General features: G+C 41.3%; 1 protein-coding gene across 1 annotated transcript; it reads right to left on the bottom strand.

Annotated features, from left to right (window-relative positions):
- Positions 1 to 666: 666 nt before the first annotated feature.
- LZTFL1 (leucine zipper transcription factor like 1) lies at positions 667 to 21,731 on the bottom strand. Its single transcript, XM_020804587.3, has 10 exons — positions 21,581 to 21,731; positions 20,507 to 20,631; positions 13,487 to 13,681; positions 10,579 to 10,639; positions 9,176 to 9,244; positions 7,933 to 7,998; positions 7,756 to 7,833; positions 5,592 to 5,765; positions 2,071 to 2,174; positions 667 to 1,278 (listed from the first exon to the last, which is right to left on the bottom strand). Exons 1-10 carry the CDS (start codon positions 21,581 to 21,583, stop codon positions 1,260 to 1,262), a joined length of 894 nt encoding a protein of 297 aa, XP_020660246.2. The 5' UTR covers positions 21,584 to 21,731; the 3' UTR covers positions 667 to 1,259.
- Between the last annotated feature and the right edge of the window lie 594 nt (positions 21,732 to 22,325).

Genomic DNA, 22,325 nt, shown 5'->3' with positions numbered 1-22,325 from the left:
ATACAAATATATGTGTATGAAGATAATTTTCTATCAAAAATGTATATATTAGTACTAAAATAATGCCACTTGCATATGTACTGTATCCAGGCTTCCTAAAATACAGAAAAAGTCCAAGACATAATAAAATAGCTTTCCATTTCTTTAAACTCCAAGACTATCTAACAGAAAAAAAACCTTATCCATGTATACCTCCTGCAGATATACATATACCTAAAGCAAATATTTCCATTAAATGTCTTAAGGTCTTGGTGGTGGGTATCATTAACAACCATTAAAAATGTATCACCACAGAAGTCTGTAGATACATGTAACTGAAAAAAGGGGATAGAAAAGAAGGTGTTAGTCAGCTAGAGAAGGTGCTAGCCGCCTAGAGTGGTTGTAATTGACCAGATAGGTGGGGTATAAATTGAATAAATAAAATAAAAATAAAAAAAGCTATTGTACAGATAGTCTAAGAAAATGAAGTAAAGTCTCCAAAGTAGCATGACAGAATCCAAAGAAAGAATGCCTGCTGCATATAATTAATGTATTTTGGCACAGCCTAGAGATTTCCTGAGCAAACTGCTACTTAGAAAGTATACAGAAGCTGCACTCCACCCTTTTTGCCTTTCATTTATAGGATAATAAAGTTCCTCTACTGAAGAAAGAAGACATTCAATTGGATGTATTAAACATAAATGTACTTTTTATTGGTGAATCCATACAGGGCAACTATATGTTATTCTTTCAACACACCTACCTACCTTTCCATCAGGTGTAAAAAAATCTACCAAAATTTACTGAGCTAAATTATTTTAAAAATAAACATTAGCAAGTGAGTGCATAGAATCAGCTTGGGCTCCTCTCCACTCCGCTGCTAGACAACTGTAAGAGAAAGCCACATTTGGGAAGCAGGTGAATTGCAGGGAATAGATTCCTTTGGCCTGCATCTTACAAGTATGTAAAGCACTAGAATTTAGCCATGTATTGTTTTGTTTAAAATAAGAAAACAAAATCTTGACAAAGAACTTGCTAATACCTGTATATTATAGCCTTCCAGGAAATGCACAAAATAACTATTCAAAAAGGCATAAAACACATAAACAAGACTATGCTCTTTTCGTTGTTCTCAACTCTCAGCCTCTTAGCACAAAACATATTTCAAAAAGAGAACAGAGAAAACAAACTACATTGCAACATATTGAAAAATATTTTCAAAACCCTCTGCTATTTCATTGCTGCAGTATTTGGATATAGCGAATGCTCTTCAGAGGCTCTTAATCATCCGGCTCATATCTAAAAAAAAGGAAGTTAGAAAAAATAGATTAAAATATAATAGTCTGTTTCTTGAATTTAAAAAAAAATTAAAATGTGTGTTTTCTTAGAGACATACAACATTGCCATTTATCTATAAATCATATTGCAATGAATGACAATTTTCCCTCTACAAACCTTTCCCAATGTTAGAATTTATATCCTCAGGCTAAGCAGAACATCAAAATTTCCAATAATCTGAAATATTTATCTAGGCCTTTTTACTGTATTTTCATTTTGCACACTGATTTGAATGCAAAACAACAGGAAAATGCTTTACTTATCTCGAAAAGCACTTGCTGAGGTTTTTCAGCTTACCAAGAATCTGACCTCTCTGAATAGATCAGCAAAAAGCTAAAGAATGCACCATTCCCAGCTCAATCAAGTTACAGTATGTAAGTTTACCAATTCTCTCAAAGTTACAGAAACATCTTCAGCATCTTGGAGCCAGCATCCAAACATCTACTGTAGTTCTGCATGTCCAAAGAGACTTTATATTTGGTTTTTGAAACAGTGAACCTGTGCTATGTGGCAATGATCTAACCAATGAGGTAAGAAAAATACTACAGAAATACCATTTGTGGTATGGCACAAGAGCCTGTCTTGGAAAGGAAAAGGAACAGCATTGTACAAGGGATGTGGAAGAGGTCAGCCACACCAGAGAAGCTGGATCCCAGTCTTAGTTTTCATTTACTAAACATTTCTCATTTTGCACCATCACATATTGCCATAGAGAGGAGAGGCCAAGGGACCGAACAGAAGTGTGTCACTTACTGTGAGAGCTTCTTTCTTAGCTCCTTTATCTGTTCATTTTTCTTGGACAGAATCTCTTTCAGATTGCGGTAGGCAGCAGTTTGTTGGAACTTTTTGTCCAATTCCTATCCATTTAGAATTGATAATATATATTATTTTTAAAACCAAAACAGAAACCATATCTTAAATTTCGAATATCACAAATTATTCAAGATACAAGTATCCAATTTCAAGTGCGTGACAGGCAATAAAGTGCCAGATTATATAGTGTGTATGGCAAAATAATGTATGGAACCACTGTATTGGATATTTAATTTTCTAAATGTAATTATTTTTAAAATTATAACTGGGTGTTTCTAACACGTTCCTTTAATGTGCTGTGTAATAATCTATACAAGGGAAACAAGACTTACATCCTAATCCTATGTACTGTACTGTATATTACTCAGAGTTTATTTATTTATTTTTATTTATTTTATTAGATTTATACCCCACCCATCTAGACTGGGTTTACTCTGGGCAGCATTACAAAATTTAAAAACAATAGAAACAATAAGTATGTAAAAATCCAAGATGTAAAAATGTAAATATTAAAATGCAGCAGGAGGGAAAGCCTGCCTGAATAACCATGTCTTAAGTTTATTTCTAAAGACACCCAGAGAGGGAGCCAGGCAGATCTCTATGGGCAAGTTGTTCCAGAGGCAAGGGGCCACTGCCGAGAAGGTCCAGCTCCTCGTCCTTTCCCTCCAGGCCTCCCTCGGCATCAGGCCCCTCAGTTGCCCGGCCTGGCTAGAACAAGTGTCTCTGGTAGAACTGGGTGGGAGAAGGTGCTCTGCCAGATATCAAGGTCCTAAACTCTTTAGGGTTATATAAGTAATCGTAAGAACTTTGAAATCAATGCGGAAACAAATGGGCAACCAATGCAAGGCGGCCAGCGTGGGGGAAATATGTTGGTGCCTCTTCACCCCAGTTAGAAGTCTGGCCGCGGCATTTTGTACCATCTGAAGTTTCCGCATCAATCTCAAAGGCAGCCCCACATAGACCGCATTACAGTAGTCTAATTTTGAGACTACGAGCGCATGGACCAAAGTGGTGAGCGCCCCCACATCAAGACAGGGATGCAGCTGGGCAATCCGCCAAAGGTGGTAGTGTGCGGAATGGACCACTGACAACACCTGGGTCTCCATGGTGAGTGCCAGGTCCAGATGTACACCCAAGCTGCAAACCTCACTATTTTATTTATTTATTTATTTATTGGACTTATATACCGCCCCATAGCGCTACAAGCACTCTTCGTGGTAAGTCACCCCCCCAAAAAAAAGAGAGGGAGTTTCCTAAACCACTGATGTCTGGGGCACCCACCCGAAGGACCTCCGTCTTGCCCGGATTCAGACTCAGTCCGTTTTCCAGCATCCATTGCTGAACAGCCCCCAGGCAGCGCTCAAGGGACAAGACAGCATCCACTGTTGTTGGAAAAAAAGAGATGTAGAGCTGAGTATCATCAGCGTACTGATGACACGAAGCCCCACATCCCCTGATGACCCCTCCCAGCAGCCTCATACAGATGTTAAACAGCACTGCAGAGATAATCGAGTCCTGCAGGACCCCACAGTTGAGGCTCTCTCCCAGCTTGGAGAGCCTCCCCAGGAGAATACCGTGGTCAATGGTATCAAAGACGACTGAGATATCAAGGAGGACCAGCAGACACATTTTGCCTCTGTCAGCCTCCCTCAGCAGGTCATCAAACCAATGTTTGTTTCTGCGCCATGGCACAGCCTGAAGCCCGACTAGAATGGATCCACGGCATTGGTTTCATCCAGAAGAGCCTGTAGCTGATCAACCACCACCCTCTCAACTACCTTGCTAAGGAAGGAAACATTGGCAACGGGCCTATAATTACCAATGTCGTCTGCCGCCAAGCTTCTTCCTCATGGGCCTAATGAGTGTTCCCTTGAGGGCACTTGCCCTCCTGGAGAGACCCATTAATTATTGTTGTAGCCCATTCAGATGTTATAGGCCTGGCTACTTTGATTAGCCAGGCCGGGCAAGGGTCAAGGGAGGAGGTGGTGGCATGACAGCAGTCAAGCACTCTGACCACCATATCTGATGTCACAGGCTGAAAGTGTTTAAGTCTCATCAGGCAAGATGGAGTGCTGGATGTCTCAGCTTGAGCTACTGTTTCCAAATAGGGGGCAAGATCCCGGCAGATGGCCTCCACTTTTGATTTTAAAAAGGCTGCAAATTGATCAGGTGAGATGCTAGAGGGAGGCCAATCACCATGACCAGTTCCGGAAAGATCACGAACTATATGGAAAAGTTCCACCTGCTGATTGGAAGCTTTGCTTATCCGGACAGCGAAGTAACATTGACTAGCAGCCTTCACCTTAGATTGGTAAAGGTTAGTCACAATCCTGGCAGCTATTTGATTATTTTCCGTCGGGTTCCGCCTCCATGTGCTCTCTAGCCTTCTCCTATTTCGCTTCATTAATCACAGCTCTGGATTAAACCATGGCGAAGGGCGATCTCTGCACCAGAGAGGGCGTTTAGGTGCGATCGTGTCAACGGCCCTGGTGGTGGCAGCCAGCCAGCTATCCACCAGAGCCTCAACAGGAATGCCAGATCAGCCAGAATCCCTCTCATGGTATTCCTGGAATCCTATAGGATCCAGTAACTTTCGAGGGCGGACCATAACAACAGGTCCTTGCTCCCCGGGAGGGGGGGAGGGAGCCACTGCAAGGTTGAATTTGATTAGGCAGTGATCCGTCCATGACAAGGGGACAGATGCAAGGTCAGGTACCATTGGAGCACACTCGGTCTGCTCAGTAGAGAACACCACATGGGTGGGGCTGTTGACATGTTGGGACATGTCCAAGGAGGCCATGGTCTCCAAGAACTCAAAAGCTGGACCGGATACCTCCGCCTCCACATGCATGTTGAAGTCACTCAAGACCAAAAACCTTGGGGACGCCAACAATGCCGTGGAGACGAAGTCTGCCAGCTCCGGTAAGGAAATGGCTGGGTCGCGGAGAACACGGTAACCCAGCAAGATCCCAATACCATCCCTGGCCCCAACTGACACGTGGAGGGCCTCTAGACCCGGCATCACCAGAGCAGAGCACCTAACAACCTGAAGGGTGTTTTTATAAACAATGGCTACTCCCCCACCCCGCCCCGCCAGTCTACTCTGATGTTGGACTGCATAACCAGGAGAGCAGGCAAGAGTCAGGGGTTATAGCCATACAGAGCACTAATGTGAATAGGCATAGGCTTGCAGTCTTAATATTATTCTGTGCTTTAACTTCTGATCAGAAGAATGCAGGACATGAAAATTAAAAAAAAACTTTTAGTTCTTGTTGCTATTTTATTATCAATTATAACACTTTTTATATGTATTTGTAAAAGGACATGAAGAAGAACATGAAAAACGTATTCCAGATTTTTTCCTATAACTTTACCAATGTTTACATTACATGAGTCAGAAATAGAAGAATTAGACAACCTTGACTACAGCCTGTAGCTTACACAACAGGATGAAAACTAACCTTTTCAGCCATAGCCAACTGGTCCTGCACCTTAAGAAGTTCATGCTTTGTTGACACCAGATTCTCTTCCAGGGATTTTTGGCTTGAGGTACTGTCCTGCAAAGTCTTTTCCAACTGGCACTTCAGATCAGCCATACTATTTTCTAGTTCACTAATATCCTGAGTTTTATTAAACTGAAAAAAGGAAAGAGGCAAATATTAACATGAAGAACTTAAATGTCTGAACAGGAATTACTTAATAGCAAGCCTACCCTAGACATAGGCACATTCAATCATATGCTCCAAAATTCTAAATGTAAAACTATAGTGCACTCTCATTACACTAGAAACATTGGTTTAGATTCATTTTAACAAGAAAAAGTGATGAATGATAAAGCCAGTGGCCAGGACCCTCTTCAGTTGAACAGCTAGCCTAATGGTGAGTACAAAGAGGCATTCAAGTGCATCTTTGCGCACATGGAAGTCCTGTATACTCAAATGGGCAATCTCTACTTGCATACTGGCCAAGCATGGAGACTCTAAGCACTAATGCAGCTTTTACTTTTGCTGGTGCTGAATAGGATCTTAGCTAAAAACTTTGTCATTAGCAAAAGTCTAAGAAATAATTTTGAATGGAGTTGGTAAATTAAGGTTATTAAAGTTCAGTGTAATCTTTATTCTGAGGAGTACTGCAGAAAACTTTTTTGTGTATGTATGGCAGTATATAATACAATTTCAGTTTACCCCCTCTTTACTGTGAAGGCTTCGGTAGTACTGCCAGAGTCCACTACAGCAAATGCAAAATATTTCCAGCAATGGCTCTGGAGAAACATATCGTATTTATAAATTTGAATTGTATATACAGAGGGTTTAAAAAAAATGAATAACCCAGGATGGGTGTGAGAGAAAATTTGTAAGATTTGTTACATAATTTTGGTTCACACTGAGTTTCAAGGATCCAATGATCCATTGCAGCTAGCTGCTTCCACCAGAACAGTAGTCCCTTTGTGCACTCTAAAATGAAGAACCTTCCAGAGTATATATTTTGTTGTCTCAGAGGTCTAGACGTGTAGGGCATTGGGAAAGAAAAGCTCCATACTGCAGCTATGGTATACCAAGTATACTGTTGGAATGTGGCCAAAATATCTGATTGCTCAAGGTAATTCTGGGCATCCTTTTATTGTACAACAATTATTGATAAGCTCACTGCTGAGTCATGAACTGCTGGCTGACATTTCTAATAGAGATGTAAAATAACTTTTAGAAAACTAAGTGGGAATGCAAGTAGGCATTTTTGTTCAGTTCACTGTGAGAGCATTTATAATTGATAGAGTCATGCTATGTAAATTTAGTTTGGTATAAGATGAAGCGCAGTATTGGAGTAGAATGGCAAATGGAACGCTGATGGTAATTTAATTTGATCAGGGAACTGACATACAACTCATCAAAATTACAGTTTAAGATTATGAGAGGAAAAAATGATTCTAGTTTTTTACTGAAGTGAAATAATTTATTTGAACAAGTCCTGTCTAACTGATCAAGCACATAGTATAAAAGTAACAAATCAGGTCAATTTTAAAATGTATCATATTGAACAATACATACCAAAACCATATTAGAAAGCAAAATAAAAAAGAAATGTGAATTAAAAATGGTGAAAAAATTAGAAAGAAAACTTCAAACTTCAAAAGTAATACACATAAGCATTAAATTATGCTCTTTTAGCAATATGAACATCACAAAGAGGAGCAATCTATTCCAACCTTGTAATTCTTATTCATCATATGTAGTTTTGAAACAGCATTACATACTATTACAGTGGGCAACACATCTGGTGGGTATGGAGTTTTCTTTTTTGGGAAAACTATTCAAAACAAATTACAATGGTCAAAATCCTGTTACTTACATGTGCCAGCATAATCAGAGTAATTCGCTGTCGCAAACTGGCATTACTTAAGCAGTCAAATTTGTTTCCTCATTACACACCAGTCACTTGCCTTGGCATCCAACCAGAAAAAGAAGCATCAACCTCTTAAATAGCAACAATTTGCTGCAGTGATTTATGCTGTTTGACTTCCACCAATTTCACAGGTAACTGGCCACTGAGTAATTTTCTCAAACTGGAACTGTTCAACTGAAATGGTTTAAGAATATTAGTGCTGCCCTATTTAAATATAAGTTTTACCTTCTGATCTCCTTGAGCAATCTGTAGATCTCGCAGAGTCTTCTCTAACTTTGATTTTTCATCCAGTGCATTGGTAGCCTAAATAGATTTAAACATTAGAATCAAAATACACTGCAGAAAAATAACAGAATTACAGTTCTTCTGGTACACACATATTAATATTTCAAGCAAACCTACCTGCACTTCTACTGTCTTTAATCTAGTCTTCAATTTTTCATTTTCTTCTTGGAGTCTTGTAATTTCCTGCATATAAATTTACAATATTCACTTGGCCTGGAATACACCACTACTAAATATACTGAAACTGCCAACATTTCTAGCATGTAGTTTTTCAAATTAGAACAAAAGTAATTGGTCACAGATTGAAACAGATAATGGCTGTCTCTAGCATAGTAGAAAGCGCCTACGCACGTTTAAAGTGCTTGTTAGGCACTTACTTGTGTGATTCCCAGCTTATTGGGGGTGGAGGGGGCACCATTTAGAGACTTGCAGAAATAATACACTCATGTAAAAGTTCACACCTACATTCAAGTAAGATTTTCTGCATCACCATATGCTTGTAAAGAAAGCATATACCATAGAGACTGAAGAAGTGGAAAGAAATCAAAAGGGACTGGGGAGTAGAAACAGACAGATTCTGTTAAGAATGTTGATTTTTAAATAAATGAATCTTCAAGTTACCAAGTAACCTAACACAAGTTAGGTTGCATTGTTTTTGTTTTGCAATTTATGGTTGGTTCTTAAATGTAAAGCACTTGTATCAGTAATTTCTGAAACAAACATCTACTGTTTATATGCATACAGCATTCTGTTATGTATGTACGTATGTATGTATGCATGCATGCATGCATCCTTTCTCCTTGAAAAGGACCTAAGGCAGCTTACATCAATAAAACACAATATTTAAAACTAAAAACAGTAAGTATACAAATACAAAAAAGGACCAAACAAATGACACTCTGAGAAACTTCTGTTATCCTATGCACATTGACTTAGGAGTAAGTCCCATTGAACATAATGGGACTTCTGTCTGAGCAAACATGCATTAGTTTGGCATGCATAAGAACTAGTGATTTTCACACACACACGCGCGCCCACACACACACACACATACGTCAGTTTGTATTTTTAATAGTCTAGGTCACAAGAATATAGAATTGCTTTTTATTTCTCCAAACAATTTGGCCAATATCTGCTAGTACATTGAGTGTGCTGGAGAAATAATGCAGGTTAACATAATTAATAACAACTAATGGATAGGACATGTGGCCCACTACTGGATATGTGACTAGACATGTAACTAGCATAAACCTGACACCTCATCACTTAACTGTGGCAACTTACTTGATTCCTCTTGAGTGTATACAAAAGCCCAACAGAGATGAATCAATAATTAGTTTTCACAAGAATGAAGTCTTACCTTGTTTAGCAATTCTGACGCTCCATCATGTAAGGGAGTAAGTTTAGGCTTAACCATCTCTGGATTAGGCTATAAATAAAAAGATATAATACAAAGGTCACAGATAAGAAGCATACAATTAAATATTTCATTTTTAATACACACATCACAGTCTTATGTTTGCTCAGACTCTTCCTCAGCTGACTGGTCCCAGACCCCTTTAACAGCAGTTTCTAAGCTATATATGCTTTCTTCCCCCTCTGTATTATAAGAGCATCTGATCTTGCAGGACATGATAAAGGTCTATCAGTTTAATCTATAAATAAAATAATATCTCACTGTTTCAACCTCTTCTGCAGTGCAAGAATGTATGTTTCTTCCTGAGGCCGTATACAGTCTCCCAGTCATCAAAAGAACCTCCTCCACTCCACCATGTTTGGCAGCCACTGCTTTCTCCCTAATCCAAGAACCCCCGATGACTTAGACAGCTGGCCCACTCTGTAGAGCAGACAGACAATGCCTCAACTGGAGGGCCCTCCTCACACTGCCGTGCCTTCTCTGCCAACAATTTGTGTTGGAATCCAAAATCATGGGCGCACATGAAACACTAGGAAAGTCAAAAACCAATTACAATCTCATCAGACTGTATTTTTGACCACAGGTGGTCAGAGCTTGAGATGTGTGCAGAAACTTTTCCTCAACTTCAGCCGTCATCCAGGGGGTCGGCATCCATTAAGTGTGTAGGTTCGGTGTTGTTCCATTGCAACACTTCTGGAAGGGAATCTGAGGGAGAGAACTTGCATGTTGTGCTTAAAGCTTGAGCCTTCTTTAGAAGTAGAGCTGAACAAATTTGTGGAGATCCAACAAAGCAGGAGGAGGAAAGAAAAGAGGATCTATTCCACCATTCTGCTGAGAGAGCTGTGTTTAGCTAGCTGTCACCTAGCTGGCTCCCATTTCACCAGGCTACCTGAACTGTTTCCATTCTGGATGGTATTTATAGTAGTTACTGTAAGAAGTGGTGCCTGAATTTGCTTTTCCCCCCTTTTACTTTCCATCTCTTCCCCAACCGTGGTCCTCAGATGTTCTTGAACTACATCTCCCAGAAATCCTGACCAGCACAGCTTCTTGAAGTTTTAATCCAAGAACATCTGAGGAGCCAAGGTTGAAAACCACTGTTTTAGAGTGTAAACCTGAGGACAGGGACTACTCCTTACCATATTTGCAAACTACTCTGGAATCCTGCCTCAGCAACACAGTAAAAATGCTTTAAATTGAAAGAAAAATTACATTACTGGTAAGATCTGTGAATCTCTGATCTAAACAGTAATCTGCCATACTGTAACCTTTCCCCTTAAATATAGAAACACAACCCTTGTCTTTTTCCAACAAACAATTTGGCCACACTGTCAGAAATAAATGCATACCTTTTTATTTGATGATGTAAATTCTGATTTTTCAAACTCTGCAACTTGCTCTAATAAGTCCCTTGAGAAATAGTAGAAAACATTTTAGTCAAGTAAATTTTCTGAGTTGAGGACTCAGCAGCTATTAAAACAGTAAGAAAACAGAAGAAATAGCCCCATACGTAGACATACATTATCAAGACATAACCCTACACTTAAAAGTCTCTTTATAGACATCAGTGTAACATTGTAGATTGGCACCTTAGCAGGCTCCCAAAATAGTTCTGTTTCCTCTAGGATCTGCTACAGGCTACAGAAATAGAGCCTGCTGCCAATATTTGATAGCAACAGGATTCTACTCCTGGCTTTTAATGGTAGTAAACTGCTATGATGAAGTATAACTCAGGAGATCTGTGTTCAAACCTCCACTCAGCCAAGTAGCTGACAGGATGACATTGGGCCACTCACAGTATCTTAGCCTAACCTACTCCATAAGTGAGGATAAAGTGGGGAGGAGAAGAACTACGTCTGCAGTCTTGACTTCAGAGTAGGAAAACTGATAAATAAGTACAGTGGTGCCTCGCATAACGATTTTAATTGGTTCAAAAAAAAAGTTATGTGAAACATCGTTATGCGAAACACCATTTTCCATAGGAATGCACTGGAAACCGGTTAATCCGTTCCAATAGGCACGGATTGCCGTCCTTAAGCGAAAAAACCCATAGGAAACATTGTTAAACGATACAATGTTTCCTCCATTGGAATGTATTGTAGCTGACTCAATACATTTCAATGGCTTTGCGAAGTCAATTTTTGCAAAATTAAGTGTGTCATAAAAGGGTCAAAAATTGTTTTCAATGCTTGGATTAGCTTCTGCACCCTCTAAAACGGATGCAAAAGTTAATTTGGCTTTGATCTGACTTTTTGTTAATTAATGGTGAATTTTTTCCCCCCAACTTTTGACAGCTGTCAAAATCTGACAGCTCCATTATTTCCTATGGGGGAAGAAAAAATTCACAAAAAATTAATGAAGACACAGCAACTGTTCTAAATGCTTGGATTCGTTAGAGGACCCCCTAAGTCGTGTGCAAACCTGATTTGGCTTTGATCTGAACTTTCGTTAATTTATGGCGAATTGTTTTCTCCCCCATAGGAAAGCATGGAGCTGTCAGATTTTGACAGGTCCATTGGTTCCTATGGGCCGGGAAAAAAAATTAACCATAAATTAACGAAAAGTCAGATCAAAGCCAAATCAGGTTTGCACATGACTTAGGGGGTCCTCTAACGAATCCAAGCATTTAGAACCGTTTTTGACCCTTCTAAGACACCTTTTTAATTGAAAAAAGAAACATCGTTAAGTGAAGCAGGGGACCTAAAATCGCATTCGTTATGCGAAGCATGGTCCCAAACTTCGCTAAGCGAAAATCGCCCATAGGAAACATCGTTATACGGTGCATATTATTTTCTAAAAATACACATCGTTATGCGAATTAATCGCTAAACGAGGCAATCGTTAAGCGAGGCACCACTGTAACTGCTACAAGCCATTTTTAAAAAAAGCAAAATACCTGTTTTAAATTCAGTGGCAATTTTCACGGGTGTTTTGGTGCCCCTCAAATATGGCCTCAGAAGCTGGATGCAGTATACAAACTGCATCACTCATTCTTTTAGTGGATAAATTACTCTGGAGACTAAGGCTGCAATACTGAACGCACTTACTGGAGACGAACTTTCACTGAGTGCCGGGTCATTCCATGTCAAATAAACCAATGAAAAATCCATTTTGGAACTTGATGTCATGGATTTGGTTCATTTTTGGTACATTTGTACCTTACCATGAGATGTTTTTTTCAAAAAAAAAATTCAGATTTTTTGGTCCATCCGTTTCTGAGATACTGCATTTTCAAAAATAAAAAAAGCCAAAATTCATTAGCTACCATAACTTCAAATGTAATTTAATAGATCTTAGTATTAAAGTCACTTCCGAACTTCAAGATGTAGATTTTGATCATTTGAATGGTTTTGTGGCATGTGCCTATGACAACTCATGGTGGATGGGATGTGTTCTTTCAATGGATGCTGCAGAACATGAAGTCAAGCTATCATCCTTACATCCAGCTGAACCAGCAACATCATTCTCTTATCCTAGGAAACCGGATGTTCTTATAGTGCCAGGAAACTTCATCCTTTGCAAACTGGATCCAATTACAGCTACAGGGAGAACATACCAGCTAACCCCACAGGAGATGACAAAAGCATCCAACATGCTAGCTGAGAGAAAAAAAAAGAGGTTCCTAATCATTATGTATAGAAATTTTGGTCTATTTTCAGGGCTAAGTCAATTTAAATCCTTGTCATTGCCAACAAGAAAATTTAAGTTTTGTATGATACCATTGAGATACCAGCCTGAAATATGGATTAACTGGCTACAGGGCATGTATCTGTAAGTGTGAAATTCTGGAAAACTTTAAAAAATTCCATTTTCCCAAAAATTCAAATTTAATTTTTAAATTTTTTTTAAATGTACAATTGCATCATGCTGCATTTCAAAAGCAAGCCCTATTCATAAGCTTTAAAATGAGAGCTGTCCCAGCTCTGTAGCTATCACAGGTATCTATTAAACGACATTTGAATTTATGGTCGCCAGTGAATTTTGGCATTTTTTTGCAATTTTGAAAAAGCAATATATCTGAAAAAAATATTTTAAACATCTCATGGTAAGGTACAAATGTACCAAAAATGAAACAAATCCATGACATCAAGGTTCCATGCACTGGTTGATTTGACATGGAATGACCCTGCCACAGAACTGAATTCTCAGGAAACATGTTCAGGAGTGTGCTGCACACCATCTTTGATGAAAACACTGTACGGCTAAAGATACATGTGTGAAACACTTTATTAATGACGGCACATTTTAAACAGTTACCTATTTTCCAGCTCTGAAATGTCAGTCTGCAGTTTAAGATACCACTTCTCTGCTTGGGAAAAAATCTGACGCAACAGCAACACATTAGTGTACGTTGTGTTAATAAGCTCTGATTCCACCTCACTGTGGACCACAGTCTGTAAACCATCCAGTATTTCTGTCACTTCATCAATAGTGTATGTGTCTTCCACCAGCCTGTACAGAAAAGCCCAAAGAATTAATAAAACATCCAAGCTAGCAATCCAAATTATCAGAGATATGTGTGTGCATATATGTGTTATCACGTGTGCAGGTACATATGTGCATGTGTACATCCATCTATCTACAATTTCTTAAATGGTGACTATAAACAGCAAATTAAAAGAAAAAATGTATTACAGCTATTTAAACATATGAGCCAATATCCTTTTCACATTACCATGTAGATTATGGAAGCTGCCATAGCTAGTTGGCAAAATGACTGGTTGTGTGATCCAGCATCTCTTTAAATAGCACTTCTACACTTTCTGTTCCATGTGTCATAATCTGAACAAGATGCTGGCTATGGACTAGTATTCAGAGAAGACCATGGATGAGAGATAATCACTTCCATATGAAGATAGGGTAGCCAATAGTCAGTATTTACCCACTTAAGAAGGCAATGCTTATATTTTTTGTCATGCACCAATTCATGCCACTGCAACTCAATGAGGAATTCAGTACTGACTTTTTAACTGGTGTAAATTTATCACCGTGATTTATGCCATTTGACTTATACCAGTGTCTGTTAGTAGTAAGATTCTGGACACAATTTTGTATCTATACATGGCTATTAAGATTGGACCCCACCATTAGTTTCTAAAATAAAAGTTACTGGGGCCTGACATTTTGCTTGGAAGCTTTTTACCAAGTGACCAGAAAATTAGTCATTCTATTGTACGCTTTTGGGATTGTACTCAGCATATAATATTTTGCATTTTCTATTATTTAAGATACTGGCTATTTGCGCCTTGGTACTGAACAAAGTCTCAACATTTTAGGTTTGGCTCATTTTAAGCTACAATGAGGGCCATCAGTGAACCAACCCTTGATTTTTTAATTCATATAAGAATGAAGATACATGCAATATTAAAAGAAAAGTCCTTGCCTCCCAAATGTGAACAAGACACATAAACTCATAAATCAAATATTGATTTGGTTATTACTTTCCATGCTTCAGGATGGTTGTCCTCTTTTGTTTATAAAGCACAGCAGGTATAATTGATGCCTTGTAATAGTTAATAACTCACTCATTTCACATTCTAGCAAGATTATGCTCAAAATCCTCTAAAGTAGGCTTCAGCAGTATGTGGACCGAGAACTCCCAGAAGTACAAGCTGGTTTTTGAAGGGGCAGAGGAACTAGAGACCAAATTGCTAACATGCACAGGATTAGGGAGAAAGCCAGAGAATTCCAGAAAATTTTTTACTTCTGCTTCATTAACCACACAAAAGCCTTTGACTGTGTGGACCACAACAAACTATGGCAAGTTCTTAAAGAAATGGGAGTGCCTGACCACCTTATCTGTCTCCTGAGAAATCTATATGTGGGACAGGAAGCAGCAGTTAGAACTGGATATGGAACAACTGATTGGTTCAAAATCAGGAAAGGAGTACAAGGCTTTATATTGTCTCCCTGCTTATTTAACTTAGATGCAGACTACATCATGCGAAAGGCAGGACTGGATGAATCGTAAACTGGAATTAAGATTGCCGGAACCTCAAATATGCAGATGATTGATTGATTGATTGATTGTCATTGTAAATATATATATTATACACAGTATACCCATACAATGAAATTCACAGACACCCAGACACATGCACACACATTTTTTGTTTGTTCAGTCGTTTAGTCGTGTCCGACTCTTCGTGACCCCATGGACCAGAGCACACACATAAAATTCCCCAAATACTCCCCACCCACTAAAAAATCCCCCAACACTCCCCACCCACTAAAAGTCCCCACTAAAAATACAAACATCTACACCGCAGGCCAAGTAACACAGTCCAACTAACTATTCACTACTGGTGGTCTTTAAGCTCATTATTAAGTGCAATTATAGCTCTGGGATAAAAACTATTCAAAAATGTGTGGTCTGAGTCTTAATTGTTCTATATCTTCTGCCAGACGGCAACAGTTCAAAAAAGTTATAAGCAGGATGGGAAGAGTCTCTCAGGATGCTGTGTGACTTCCTCAGACAGCGGGATGTGAAGATGTCATCCAGGGTTGGTAGCTGGAGTCCAATGATATTCTGGGCAATTTTAATGGCTTTTTTGTCCGCTACAGAGCTACTCCCAAACCATGCCAGAATGCCATAGGTTAGGACACTCTCAATGGTGCTACGATAGTATGACAGAAGTAAATCCTGAGATAAATTTAACTTGCTGAGCATTCTCAGGAAATACAGCCTCTTCTGTGCCTTCTTCACTATCATGTTGGCATTTATAGTCTATGAGAGGTCCTCTGAGATGTAAGTGCCCAGAAATTTAAAACTACCAACTCTCTCCACTTCCTCGCCATTTATGTACAGTGGTAAATGTACATTTCTCTTCCTCCTAAAATCAATTATGAGTTCTTTAGTTTTTTGATGTTAAGTGTAAGATGATTTTCTTTACACCAAAGTATCAACCCTTGTACTTCCTTTCTATAAGCAGACTCATTGTTCTTATTTATGAGCCCCACCACTGTCGTATCATCCGCAAATTTAATAATTGCGTTGGTGTTATATAGTGGGGTGCAACCATGTGTGTACAGGGAATAGAGGAAGGGACTTGGCACACAGCCCTGGAGAGCTCCTGTACTTAGTACCAGGGTAGAAGAATGGTGAGATCCCATCCTTACTGACTGTGGCCTATCTGTCAGAAAGTTCTTTATCCACACGCAGATCTTCTGAGGTAATCCCAGGTTGATCATTTTAAAAAACAACCTATTTGGTAGAATGGTATTAAAAGCAGAGCTATAATCCACAAACAACAGCCTCGCATAAGTTCCCTGTTGTTCTAAGTGGCTCAATACAGTATGGAGTACAATGGACACAGCATCATCAGTAGATCTATTTCTCCTGTATGCAAATTGCCATGGGTCCAAAGAAGGTGGAAGTCTAGCCTTAATGTAATCCAGCACCAATCTCTCAAAACATTTCATAATAACAGATGTTAAAGCTACTGGTTTATAGTCCTTGAGAGATACCATAGCTGACTGCTTGGGGACTGGCACTATAATAGATGTCTTCAGGCAAGTGGGGACAGAACACTGCAACAAGGATAGATTGAAAATATCCGTAAAAACTCCAGCTAATTCTGCAGTGCAGCCCCTAACAACTTGTCCCGTGATTCCATCTGGTCCAGCTGCCTTTCGAACGTTACTATTCTGAAAAGCGTGTCTCACATCTGAAATCTGCAGTAGTAGTGGTTGTCTGTCAATGGTAGATTCTAGTGATGTATTATAGACAGTAGGTGCTGGAATAATGGTTGTTCCTGTTCCCACCTCAAAACGGCTGAAAAATTGATTTAACTGCTCAGCCAAAAAATCACTGCTGCTACACAGACTGTTTTTGTTACTCTGCCCCGTGATTTGTCGTAGGCCATGCCATACCCGACGAGTGTCAGAACTCTCAAGATATTGCTCAATTCTCTGGCTGTACATAGCTTTGGCATCCCTAATGCCCCTTTTCAGTTTAGCTCTGGCCTCTCTATACTGTAGTTCATCACCAGAATGAAAAGCAGCATTTCTGGCTTTTAGTAAAAGGCGCACTTCTCTATTTAGCCAAGGCTTGTTATTAGAAAACACTCGTACTTGTCTGGTGGTAGTAACAACATCGATGCAGCTTTTGATATAAAACAGTAGTGGTGCCTCGCTTAACGAGCGCCCCGTTTAACGATGAATCCGTATAGTGATTGAGTTTTTGCGATCGCAAAAGCGATCGCATTGCCATCTTTTTAATGGGGGAAAATCGCTTTGCGATGATCGTGGGGAAGTGCTTCCCCACGATCATCCCAAAGGTCCCTCTGATCAGCTATGTTGCAAGGGATGGAGAGAGAGAGCCCCGAAGCACAGCTCATCGGCAGGGGTTTGCGAAGATCGCAAGATCGCTGGGAAGCCAGCTTCCCCAAACCCCGCCGATCAGCTGTGCTTCGGTGCGCGAGCTCTCTCCCCCCCTCCAGCCTTAGCAGGGAGACTGAGGCACCACGCAGCCACCCTGGCCGTGCAGAGGTGACTTCTCCTGCCCCCCAATTTAACTGCCCCCCCAGTAAGCATGCAGCCGAGCACCCTTGCCATACCTCCCTTTCTGAGCCACTTCTGATGGGCACGTCACCGCCAGCATCTCTCCAAGGAGGCAGCAATGGCCCTCAGGACAGCAGGCTGTATTTCTATTCACGCCAACAGTCCCAACAATATATGCAGCGTCCTAGTGTGCTTTTTTGCTCTCAGCCAAGCCCGTGACCCTACCAGCTCCAGGGTTGAAAAGGAGCTACAGACCAGGCAGCCACCCCCGCTGCCAGAGAACAAAGGATTCTGCCTCCTGGACGAAGGCGGGACTCTCGCATAGCCGCTGGCGCACTTGCGTGCGAGCGATCACAGGGCTCCTTTTCCCTCAATTCCTCCCTCTCTTTGTCTTGCTGCTTCCCTCCCTCCGCAGGCGCTTTGGAGCTTTCGGCAGTCCCTGCTCCGCCCCCCCGCCTGCACGCCGTTCCCTCTAAATCCAATCAGAGAAAACAGAGGAGTGAGGCAGCGCCGGGAGGAGGGAACAGTCGGCTCGGCTGGGCTCGGTGCAAGGGGGAATTGCTCCAGGCGGGTCTGGCAAAAAGAGAGGAGAGCGCTTCACCCCCCACCTTCCCCTAACTCAGGTCAGCGCACAAGCAGGCAAGCGAAGGCAAAGACCTCTAGGAGCGAAGCAGGGACAGAGGGCCGAGGAGGGCAACCCCCGCCGCAGTCTGAATTCTTGCGGTGCTGGTGTGGCGGCGGCGGCGCGTTCCCCTTGCATTGTTGAGGCGAGAGGCGCAAGGGAGGTTGCCGTAGTGTTGGCGGGCCAGTTTCTCGAGGGGAGAGAGAGCCCAGGCTTCCCTGCGATCTTTGCAAACTCCCGCCGATGAGCTGTGCTTCGGCGCTGGCTCTTTCTCCCCTTGCAGCTCCAGCCTGGGCTGCCAAGGCTGGAGCTGCCAGGGGAGAGTGAGCTAGCGCCGAAGCACAGCTGATCAGCGGGGCCTTTGGGATGATCTCGGGGAAGCGGTCCCTGGGGATCATCCCAAAGGCCCCATTTTGCCTCGCTTACCGGGCAGCGAAAATGGCGCCCGGATGGATGATTTTCGCTTAAAGGTGTGTTTTTTCCCGGATAGGAACGCATTAAACGTGTTTTAATGCGTTCCTATGGGGTTTTTTGCCCCACATAGCGAGGAATCCGGATAGCGACGTTTTTTCTGGAACGGATTAACGTCGCTATGCGGGGCACCACTGTACTGTCGAGGCATAAGTATCAACATTGTCCCCCTCAAACAGTGCCCAATCAGTGCTCCTAAAGCAATCTTGAAGTTGCTCAGATGCACCCACTGGCCACACTCGTATTTCTCTAGTTGATAGTCTGATTCTGTTAACAAGAGGTCTGTATGATGGAATCAAAAACAGAGATATATGATCTGACTGTCCCAAACTAGACAATGGCTTCGTCTTATATCCATGCATGTTACTATATACCTGATCCAAGGTATTTTCCCCTCTAGTGGGACAGTCCACATACTGATAAAACTTAGGGAGGACAGTCTTTAAATTGGCTTGATTGAAATCACCTGCTACCACCAGCACTCCATCTGGGTAGGCCTGCTGTTGTTTGGTGATAGCAGTTAACAAACAACTCATAGCTGTGGTTGTGTTAGCATCAGGAGGTATATATACTGCTGTTATTATAACAACATTAAACTCATGAGGCAGGTAAAAGCGGCGGCATTTCACTGCCAAATACTCCAAATCAGGAAAACAGTGAATGTCCATTATATGATACCACTCTGATGGCAGAAAAAACCTCTTAATGAGGATGAAAGAGGTGAGCGCAAAAAATGGTCTGAAGCTCAACATTCAAAAAAACTAAGATCATGGCCACTGCTTGCATCACCTCCTGGCAAACAAAAGGGGAAGATATGGAGGTAGTGACAGATTTTACTTTCTTGGGCTTCATGATCACTGCAGATGGTGACAGCAGCCACAAAATTAAAAGATGCCTGCTTCTGGAGAGGAAAGTGATGACAAACCTAGACAGCATCTTAAAAAGCAGAGACATCACCTTGCCAACAAAGGTTCGCATAGTCAAAGCTATTTTTTTTCCAGTAGGGATGTATGGAAGTCAGAGCTGGACAATAAAGAATGATGACTGGCAAAGAATTGATGCTTTTGAATTGTGGTGCTGGAGGAGACTCTTGAGAGTCCCCTGGACTGCAAAGAGAACAGACCTATCCATTTTGAAGGAAATCAACCTTGAGTGCTCACTGGAAGGACAGATCCTGAAGCTGAGGCTCCAATACTTTGGCCCTCTCATGAGGAGAGGACTCCCTGGAAAAGACCCTAATGTTGGGAAAGTGTGAGGGCAAGAGGAGAAGGGGACGACAGAGGATGAGGTGGATGGACAGTGTCATTGAAGCTACCAACATGAATTTGACCCAACTCCGGGAGGCAGTGGAAGACAGGAGGGCCTGGTGTGCTCTGGTCCATGGGGTCACGAAGAGTTAGACACAACTTAATGATCTAAACAATAACAAAATAATTAGGAAAAAACCCCAGCAAGGTATAAAGCAATATACTGAAAAAGCAATATACTGAAAATAATAAGTGTATTCCCAAGGTGTAATCTTTCACAAGAGTTAAATCTATGTTCACTCTACTTTTTGCTGGAATAAAACAAGCAATTGTACTAATCTGACGATTATATCTTTCTCCATAGTAGGCTTGTGAATGACTGATATTATTGACCTGTTATGATTTTGTATTCATATTATTCCATTCTCATGGTACCTGCTATCCTTAAGATCTTGAAAGCAGGAATCCACTGTCTTGAGGCGCAGGCCACGTTTTGAACGTGCAAATCGCATGTAGTTGATCACTTCATTCTGGTGGTGATCATTCAGACCCAATTCTGCCTAGATGAAAAAATACACAGAATATTTAGATGAAGTGCTTTCCAGTTAAGGATTTGGGGCTTGTTCTTATTTATTTAGTTATGAATAATACAGGAAATGCTATCATCATCCTACACAATTTAAAATGTATTTTAATAGTTTATAAACAATATTTTAAATATTTTTGAACTGCTTTCCCACCCCACGTCCACCCAGTGTACAGATTGTAGCGTCCAGATTTATTGATTAAATCACAGAAGCAGAATTATTCCATATGCTTTGGATGATGAAGCAAAAGCAGGCAGCCAGACATGAGATCTCAGATTAGTGACTGGTTCTCCATCATTTACTCCCAGATTCTCCACAGGACGTCCAGAGAATTAAGTGCAATGCGATCCTATACATATTTACTGAAAAATACTCAGCTAGATTCCCTTCTACAAAACAATGTACTGGATGGAAGACCGCATCCCACCCCTCCTTGATCCATTTGATCAGAATTCGACGCTTTAACAGCAACTCTGCAAAAGATTGTCAGAGAAACAGCAGCAAAAACGGATAGAAGTTAAGGGTCCTTATGAATACAGGATCAAAACGATATCGTTAAAACCTCTCGCGAAGGGCACGGTGCTTTGAAGTCAGGGAGTATCTGGAGGGCTCATCCTACATACAGGTGGGCGGGGCAAGAAGGGAGATGAGTGAAACGTGTGAAACCGTTGCCTGGCAGTAACCGTGAATTACGATTCGTCATGAGGAATATATTTCTAAGCCCACACCCGGTCTAGATAGGGCAAATGGAGTGCGTCTGAACACCGATGGCGTTTAGGCCTCTTTCAGGCGGGCGCGACGGCGCTTCTTGGGTAGGCCAACCCAAGGCTATTCCTTTCTCGGAAGCCCTCCAACAAGAAGCGCGAAGAGAATGGAAACAACCGTCGAAAGGGAGCGAGGAAACCGCGTCGGTTGGGCTCACCATGACGGGCCTGTGGTGGTCCTCAGCGAAGGAGATGGTTTACACGTCTCCGGTTGCCATGGTGACGGAACAGAACCGTCGCGAGCGCCCTCTTTGTAACGTCATTGGCCGGCGAAGCGTCCGCGAGACCGGAAGTGAGGTCATAGTGGATGCGTGCAAGAGCGTCGGGGCTGGCGACGTTGAATTTGTAGCGGTCCGCGGGAGCCTCAAGAGTGCGAGATCGGGTTTTCGCTACTTTTTTTGGTCAGCAGCGTCCATCATCCCAGCTGCTGGAAAGGACAGAAAAAGGAGCGCTTGCTTTTGCGACGTGTTATTTTGTGCAAACTGTTTAAAGGCGCAATTCCAGATTAGGGTCATTTCCCCTATATTGCAGGTTTACGCGTGTGTTATTGAGAGAATTGTTGAGAGAGATACTTTTATTTTGCATCTGGTGCTGGTATTTATGTCCTGGCTTCCAGGGAGCTGAAAATAACATACCTAGTCTTTCTGTTTATTTTTGGTTTCATGGTAGTCCTGTGAGCTAAATTGGAATAACATGGGCTATCCTGGCATTTTTTAATTTTTTTTTAGCCAATTGACAATCTGGACCTCAAACTCGATTGCCAGGGCAGTTGCCAATTCTAATTCCTAAAGGCTACAACAAAAAGTCAAATGTTATAAGCAAGGTGATCCCTGAGTGCCATGCCACCCTGAACACACTCATCTGATTTAATTTTGGAAATTAAGCAGTGTGGGGCTTACTTAA

The sequence above is a fragment of the Pogona vitticeps genome, chromosome 6, assembly GCF_051106095.1.
Source record: "Pogona vitticeps strain Pit_001003342236 chromosome 6, PviZW2.1, whole genome shotgun sequence".
Taxonomy (NCBI): Eukaryota; Metazoa; Chordata; class Lepidosauria; order Squamata; family Agamidae; genus Pogona; species Pogona vitticeps.
The sequence above is the reverse complement of the archived record's forward strand: the minus strand, read 5'-3'. Positions and strand labels throughout refer to the sequence as shown.

Bases quoted from the DNA above. Each gene is read 5' to 3' on its own strand.
- LZTFL1 (XM_020804587.3), bottom strand. The intron at 9,245-10,578 runs GTATGCATTTAT...TTTTATTTATAG, and splicing joins TTACATCATCAAATAAAAAG to CCTAATCCAGAGATGGTTAA. The intron at 5,766-7,755 runs GTAAAACTTATA...TCCTTTTTTCAG, and splicing joins TTGCTCAAGGAGATCAGAAG to TTTAATAAAACTCAGGATAT.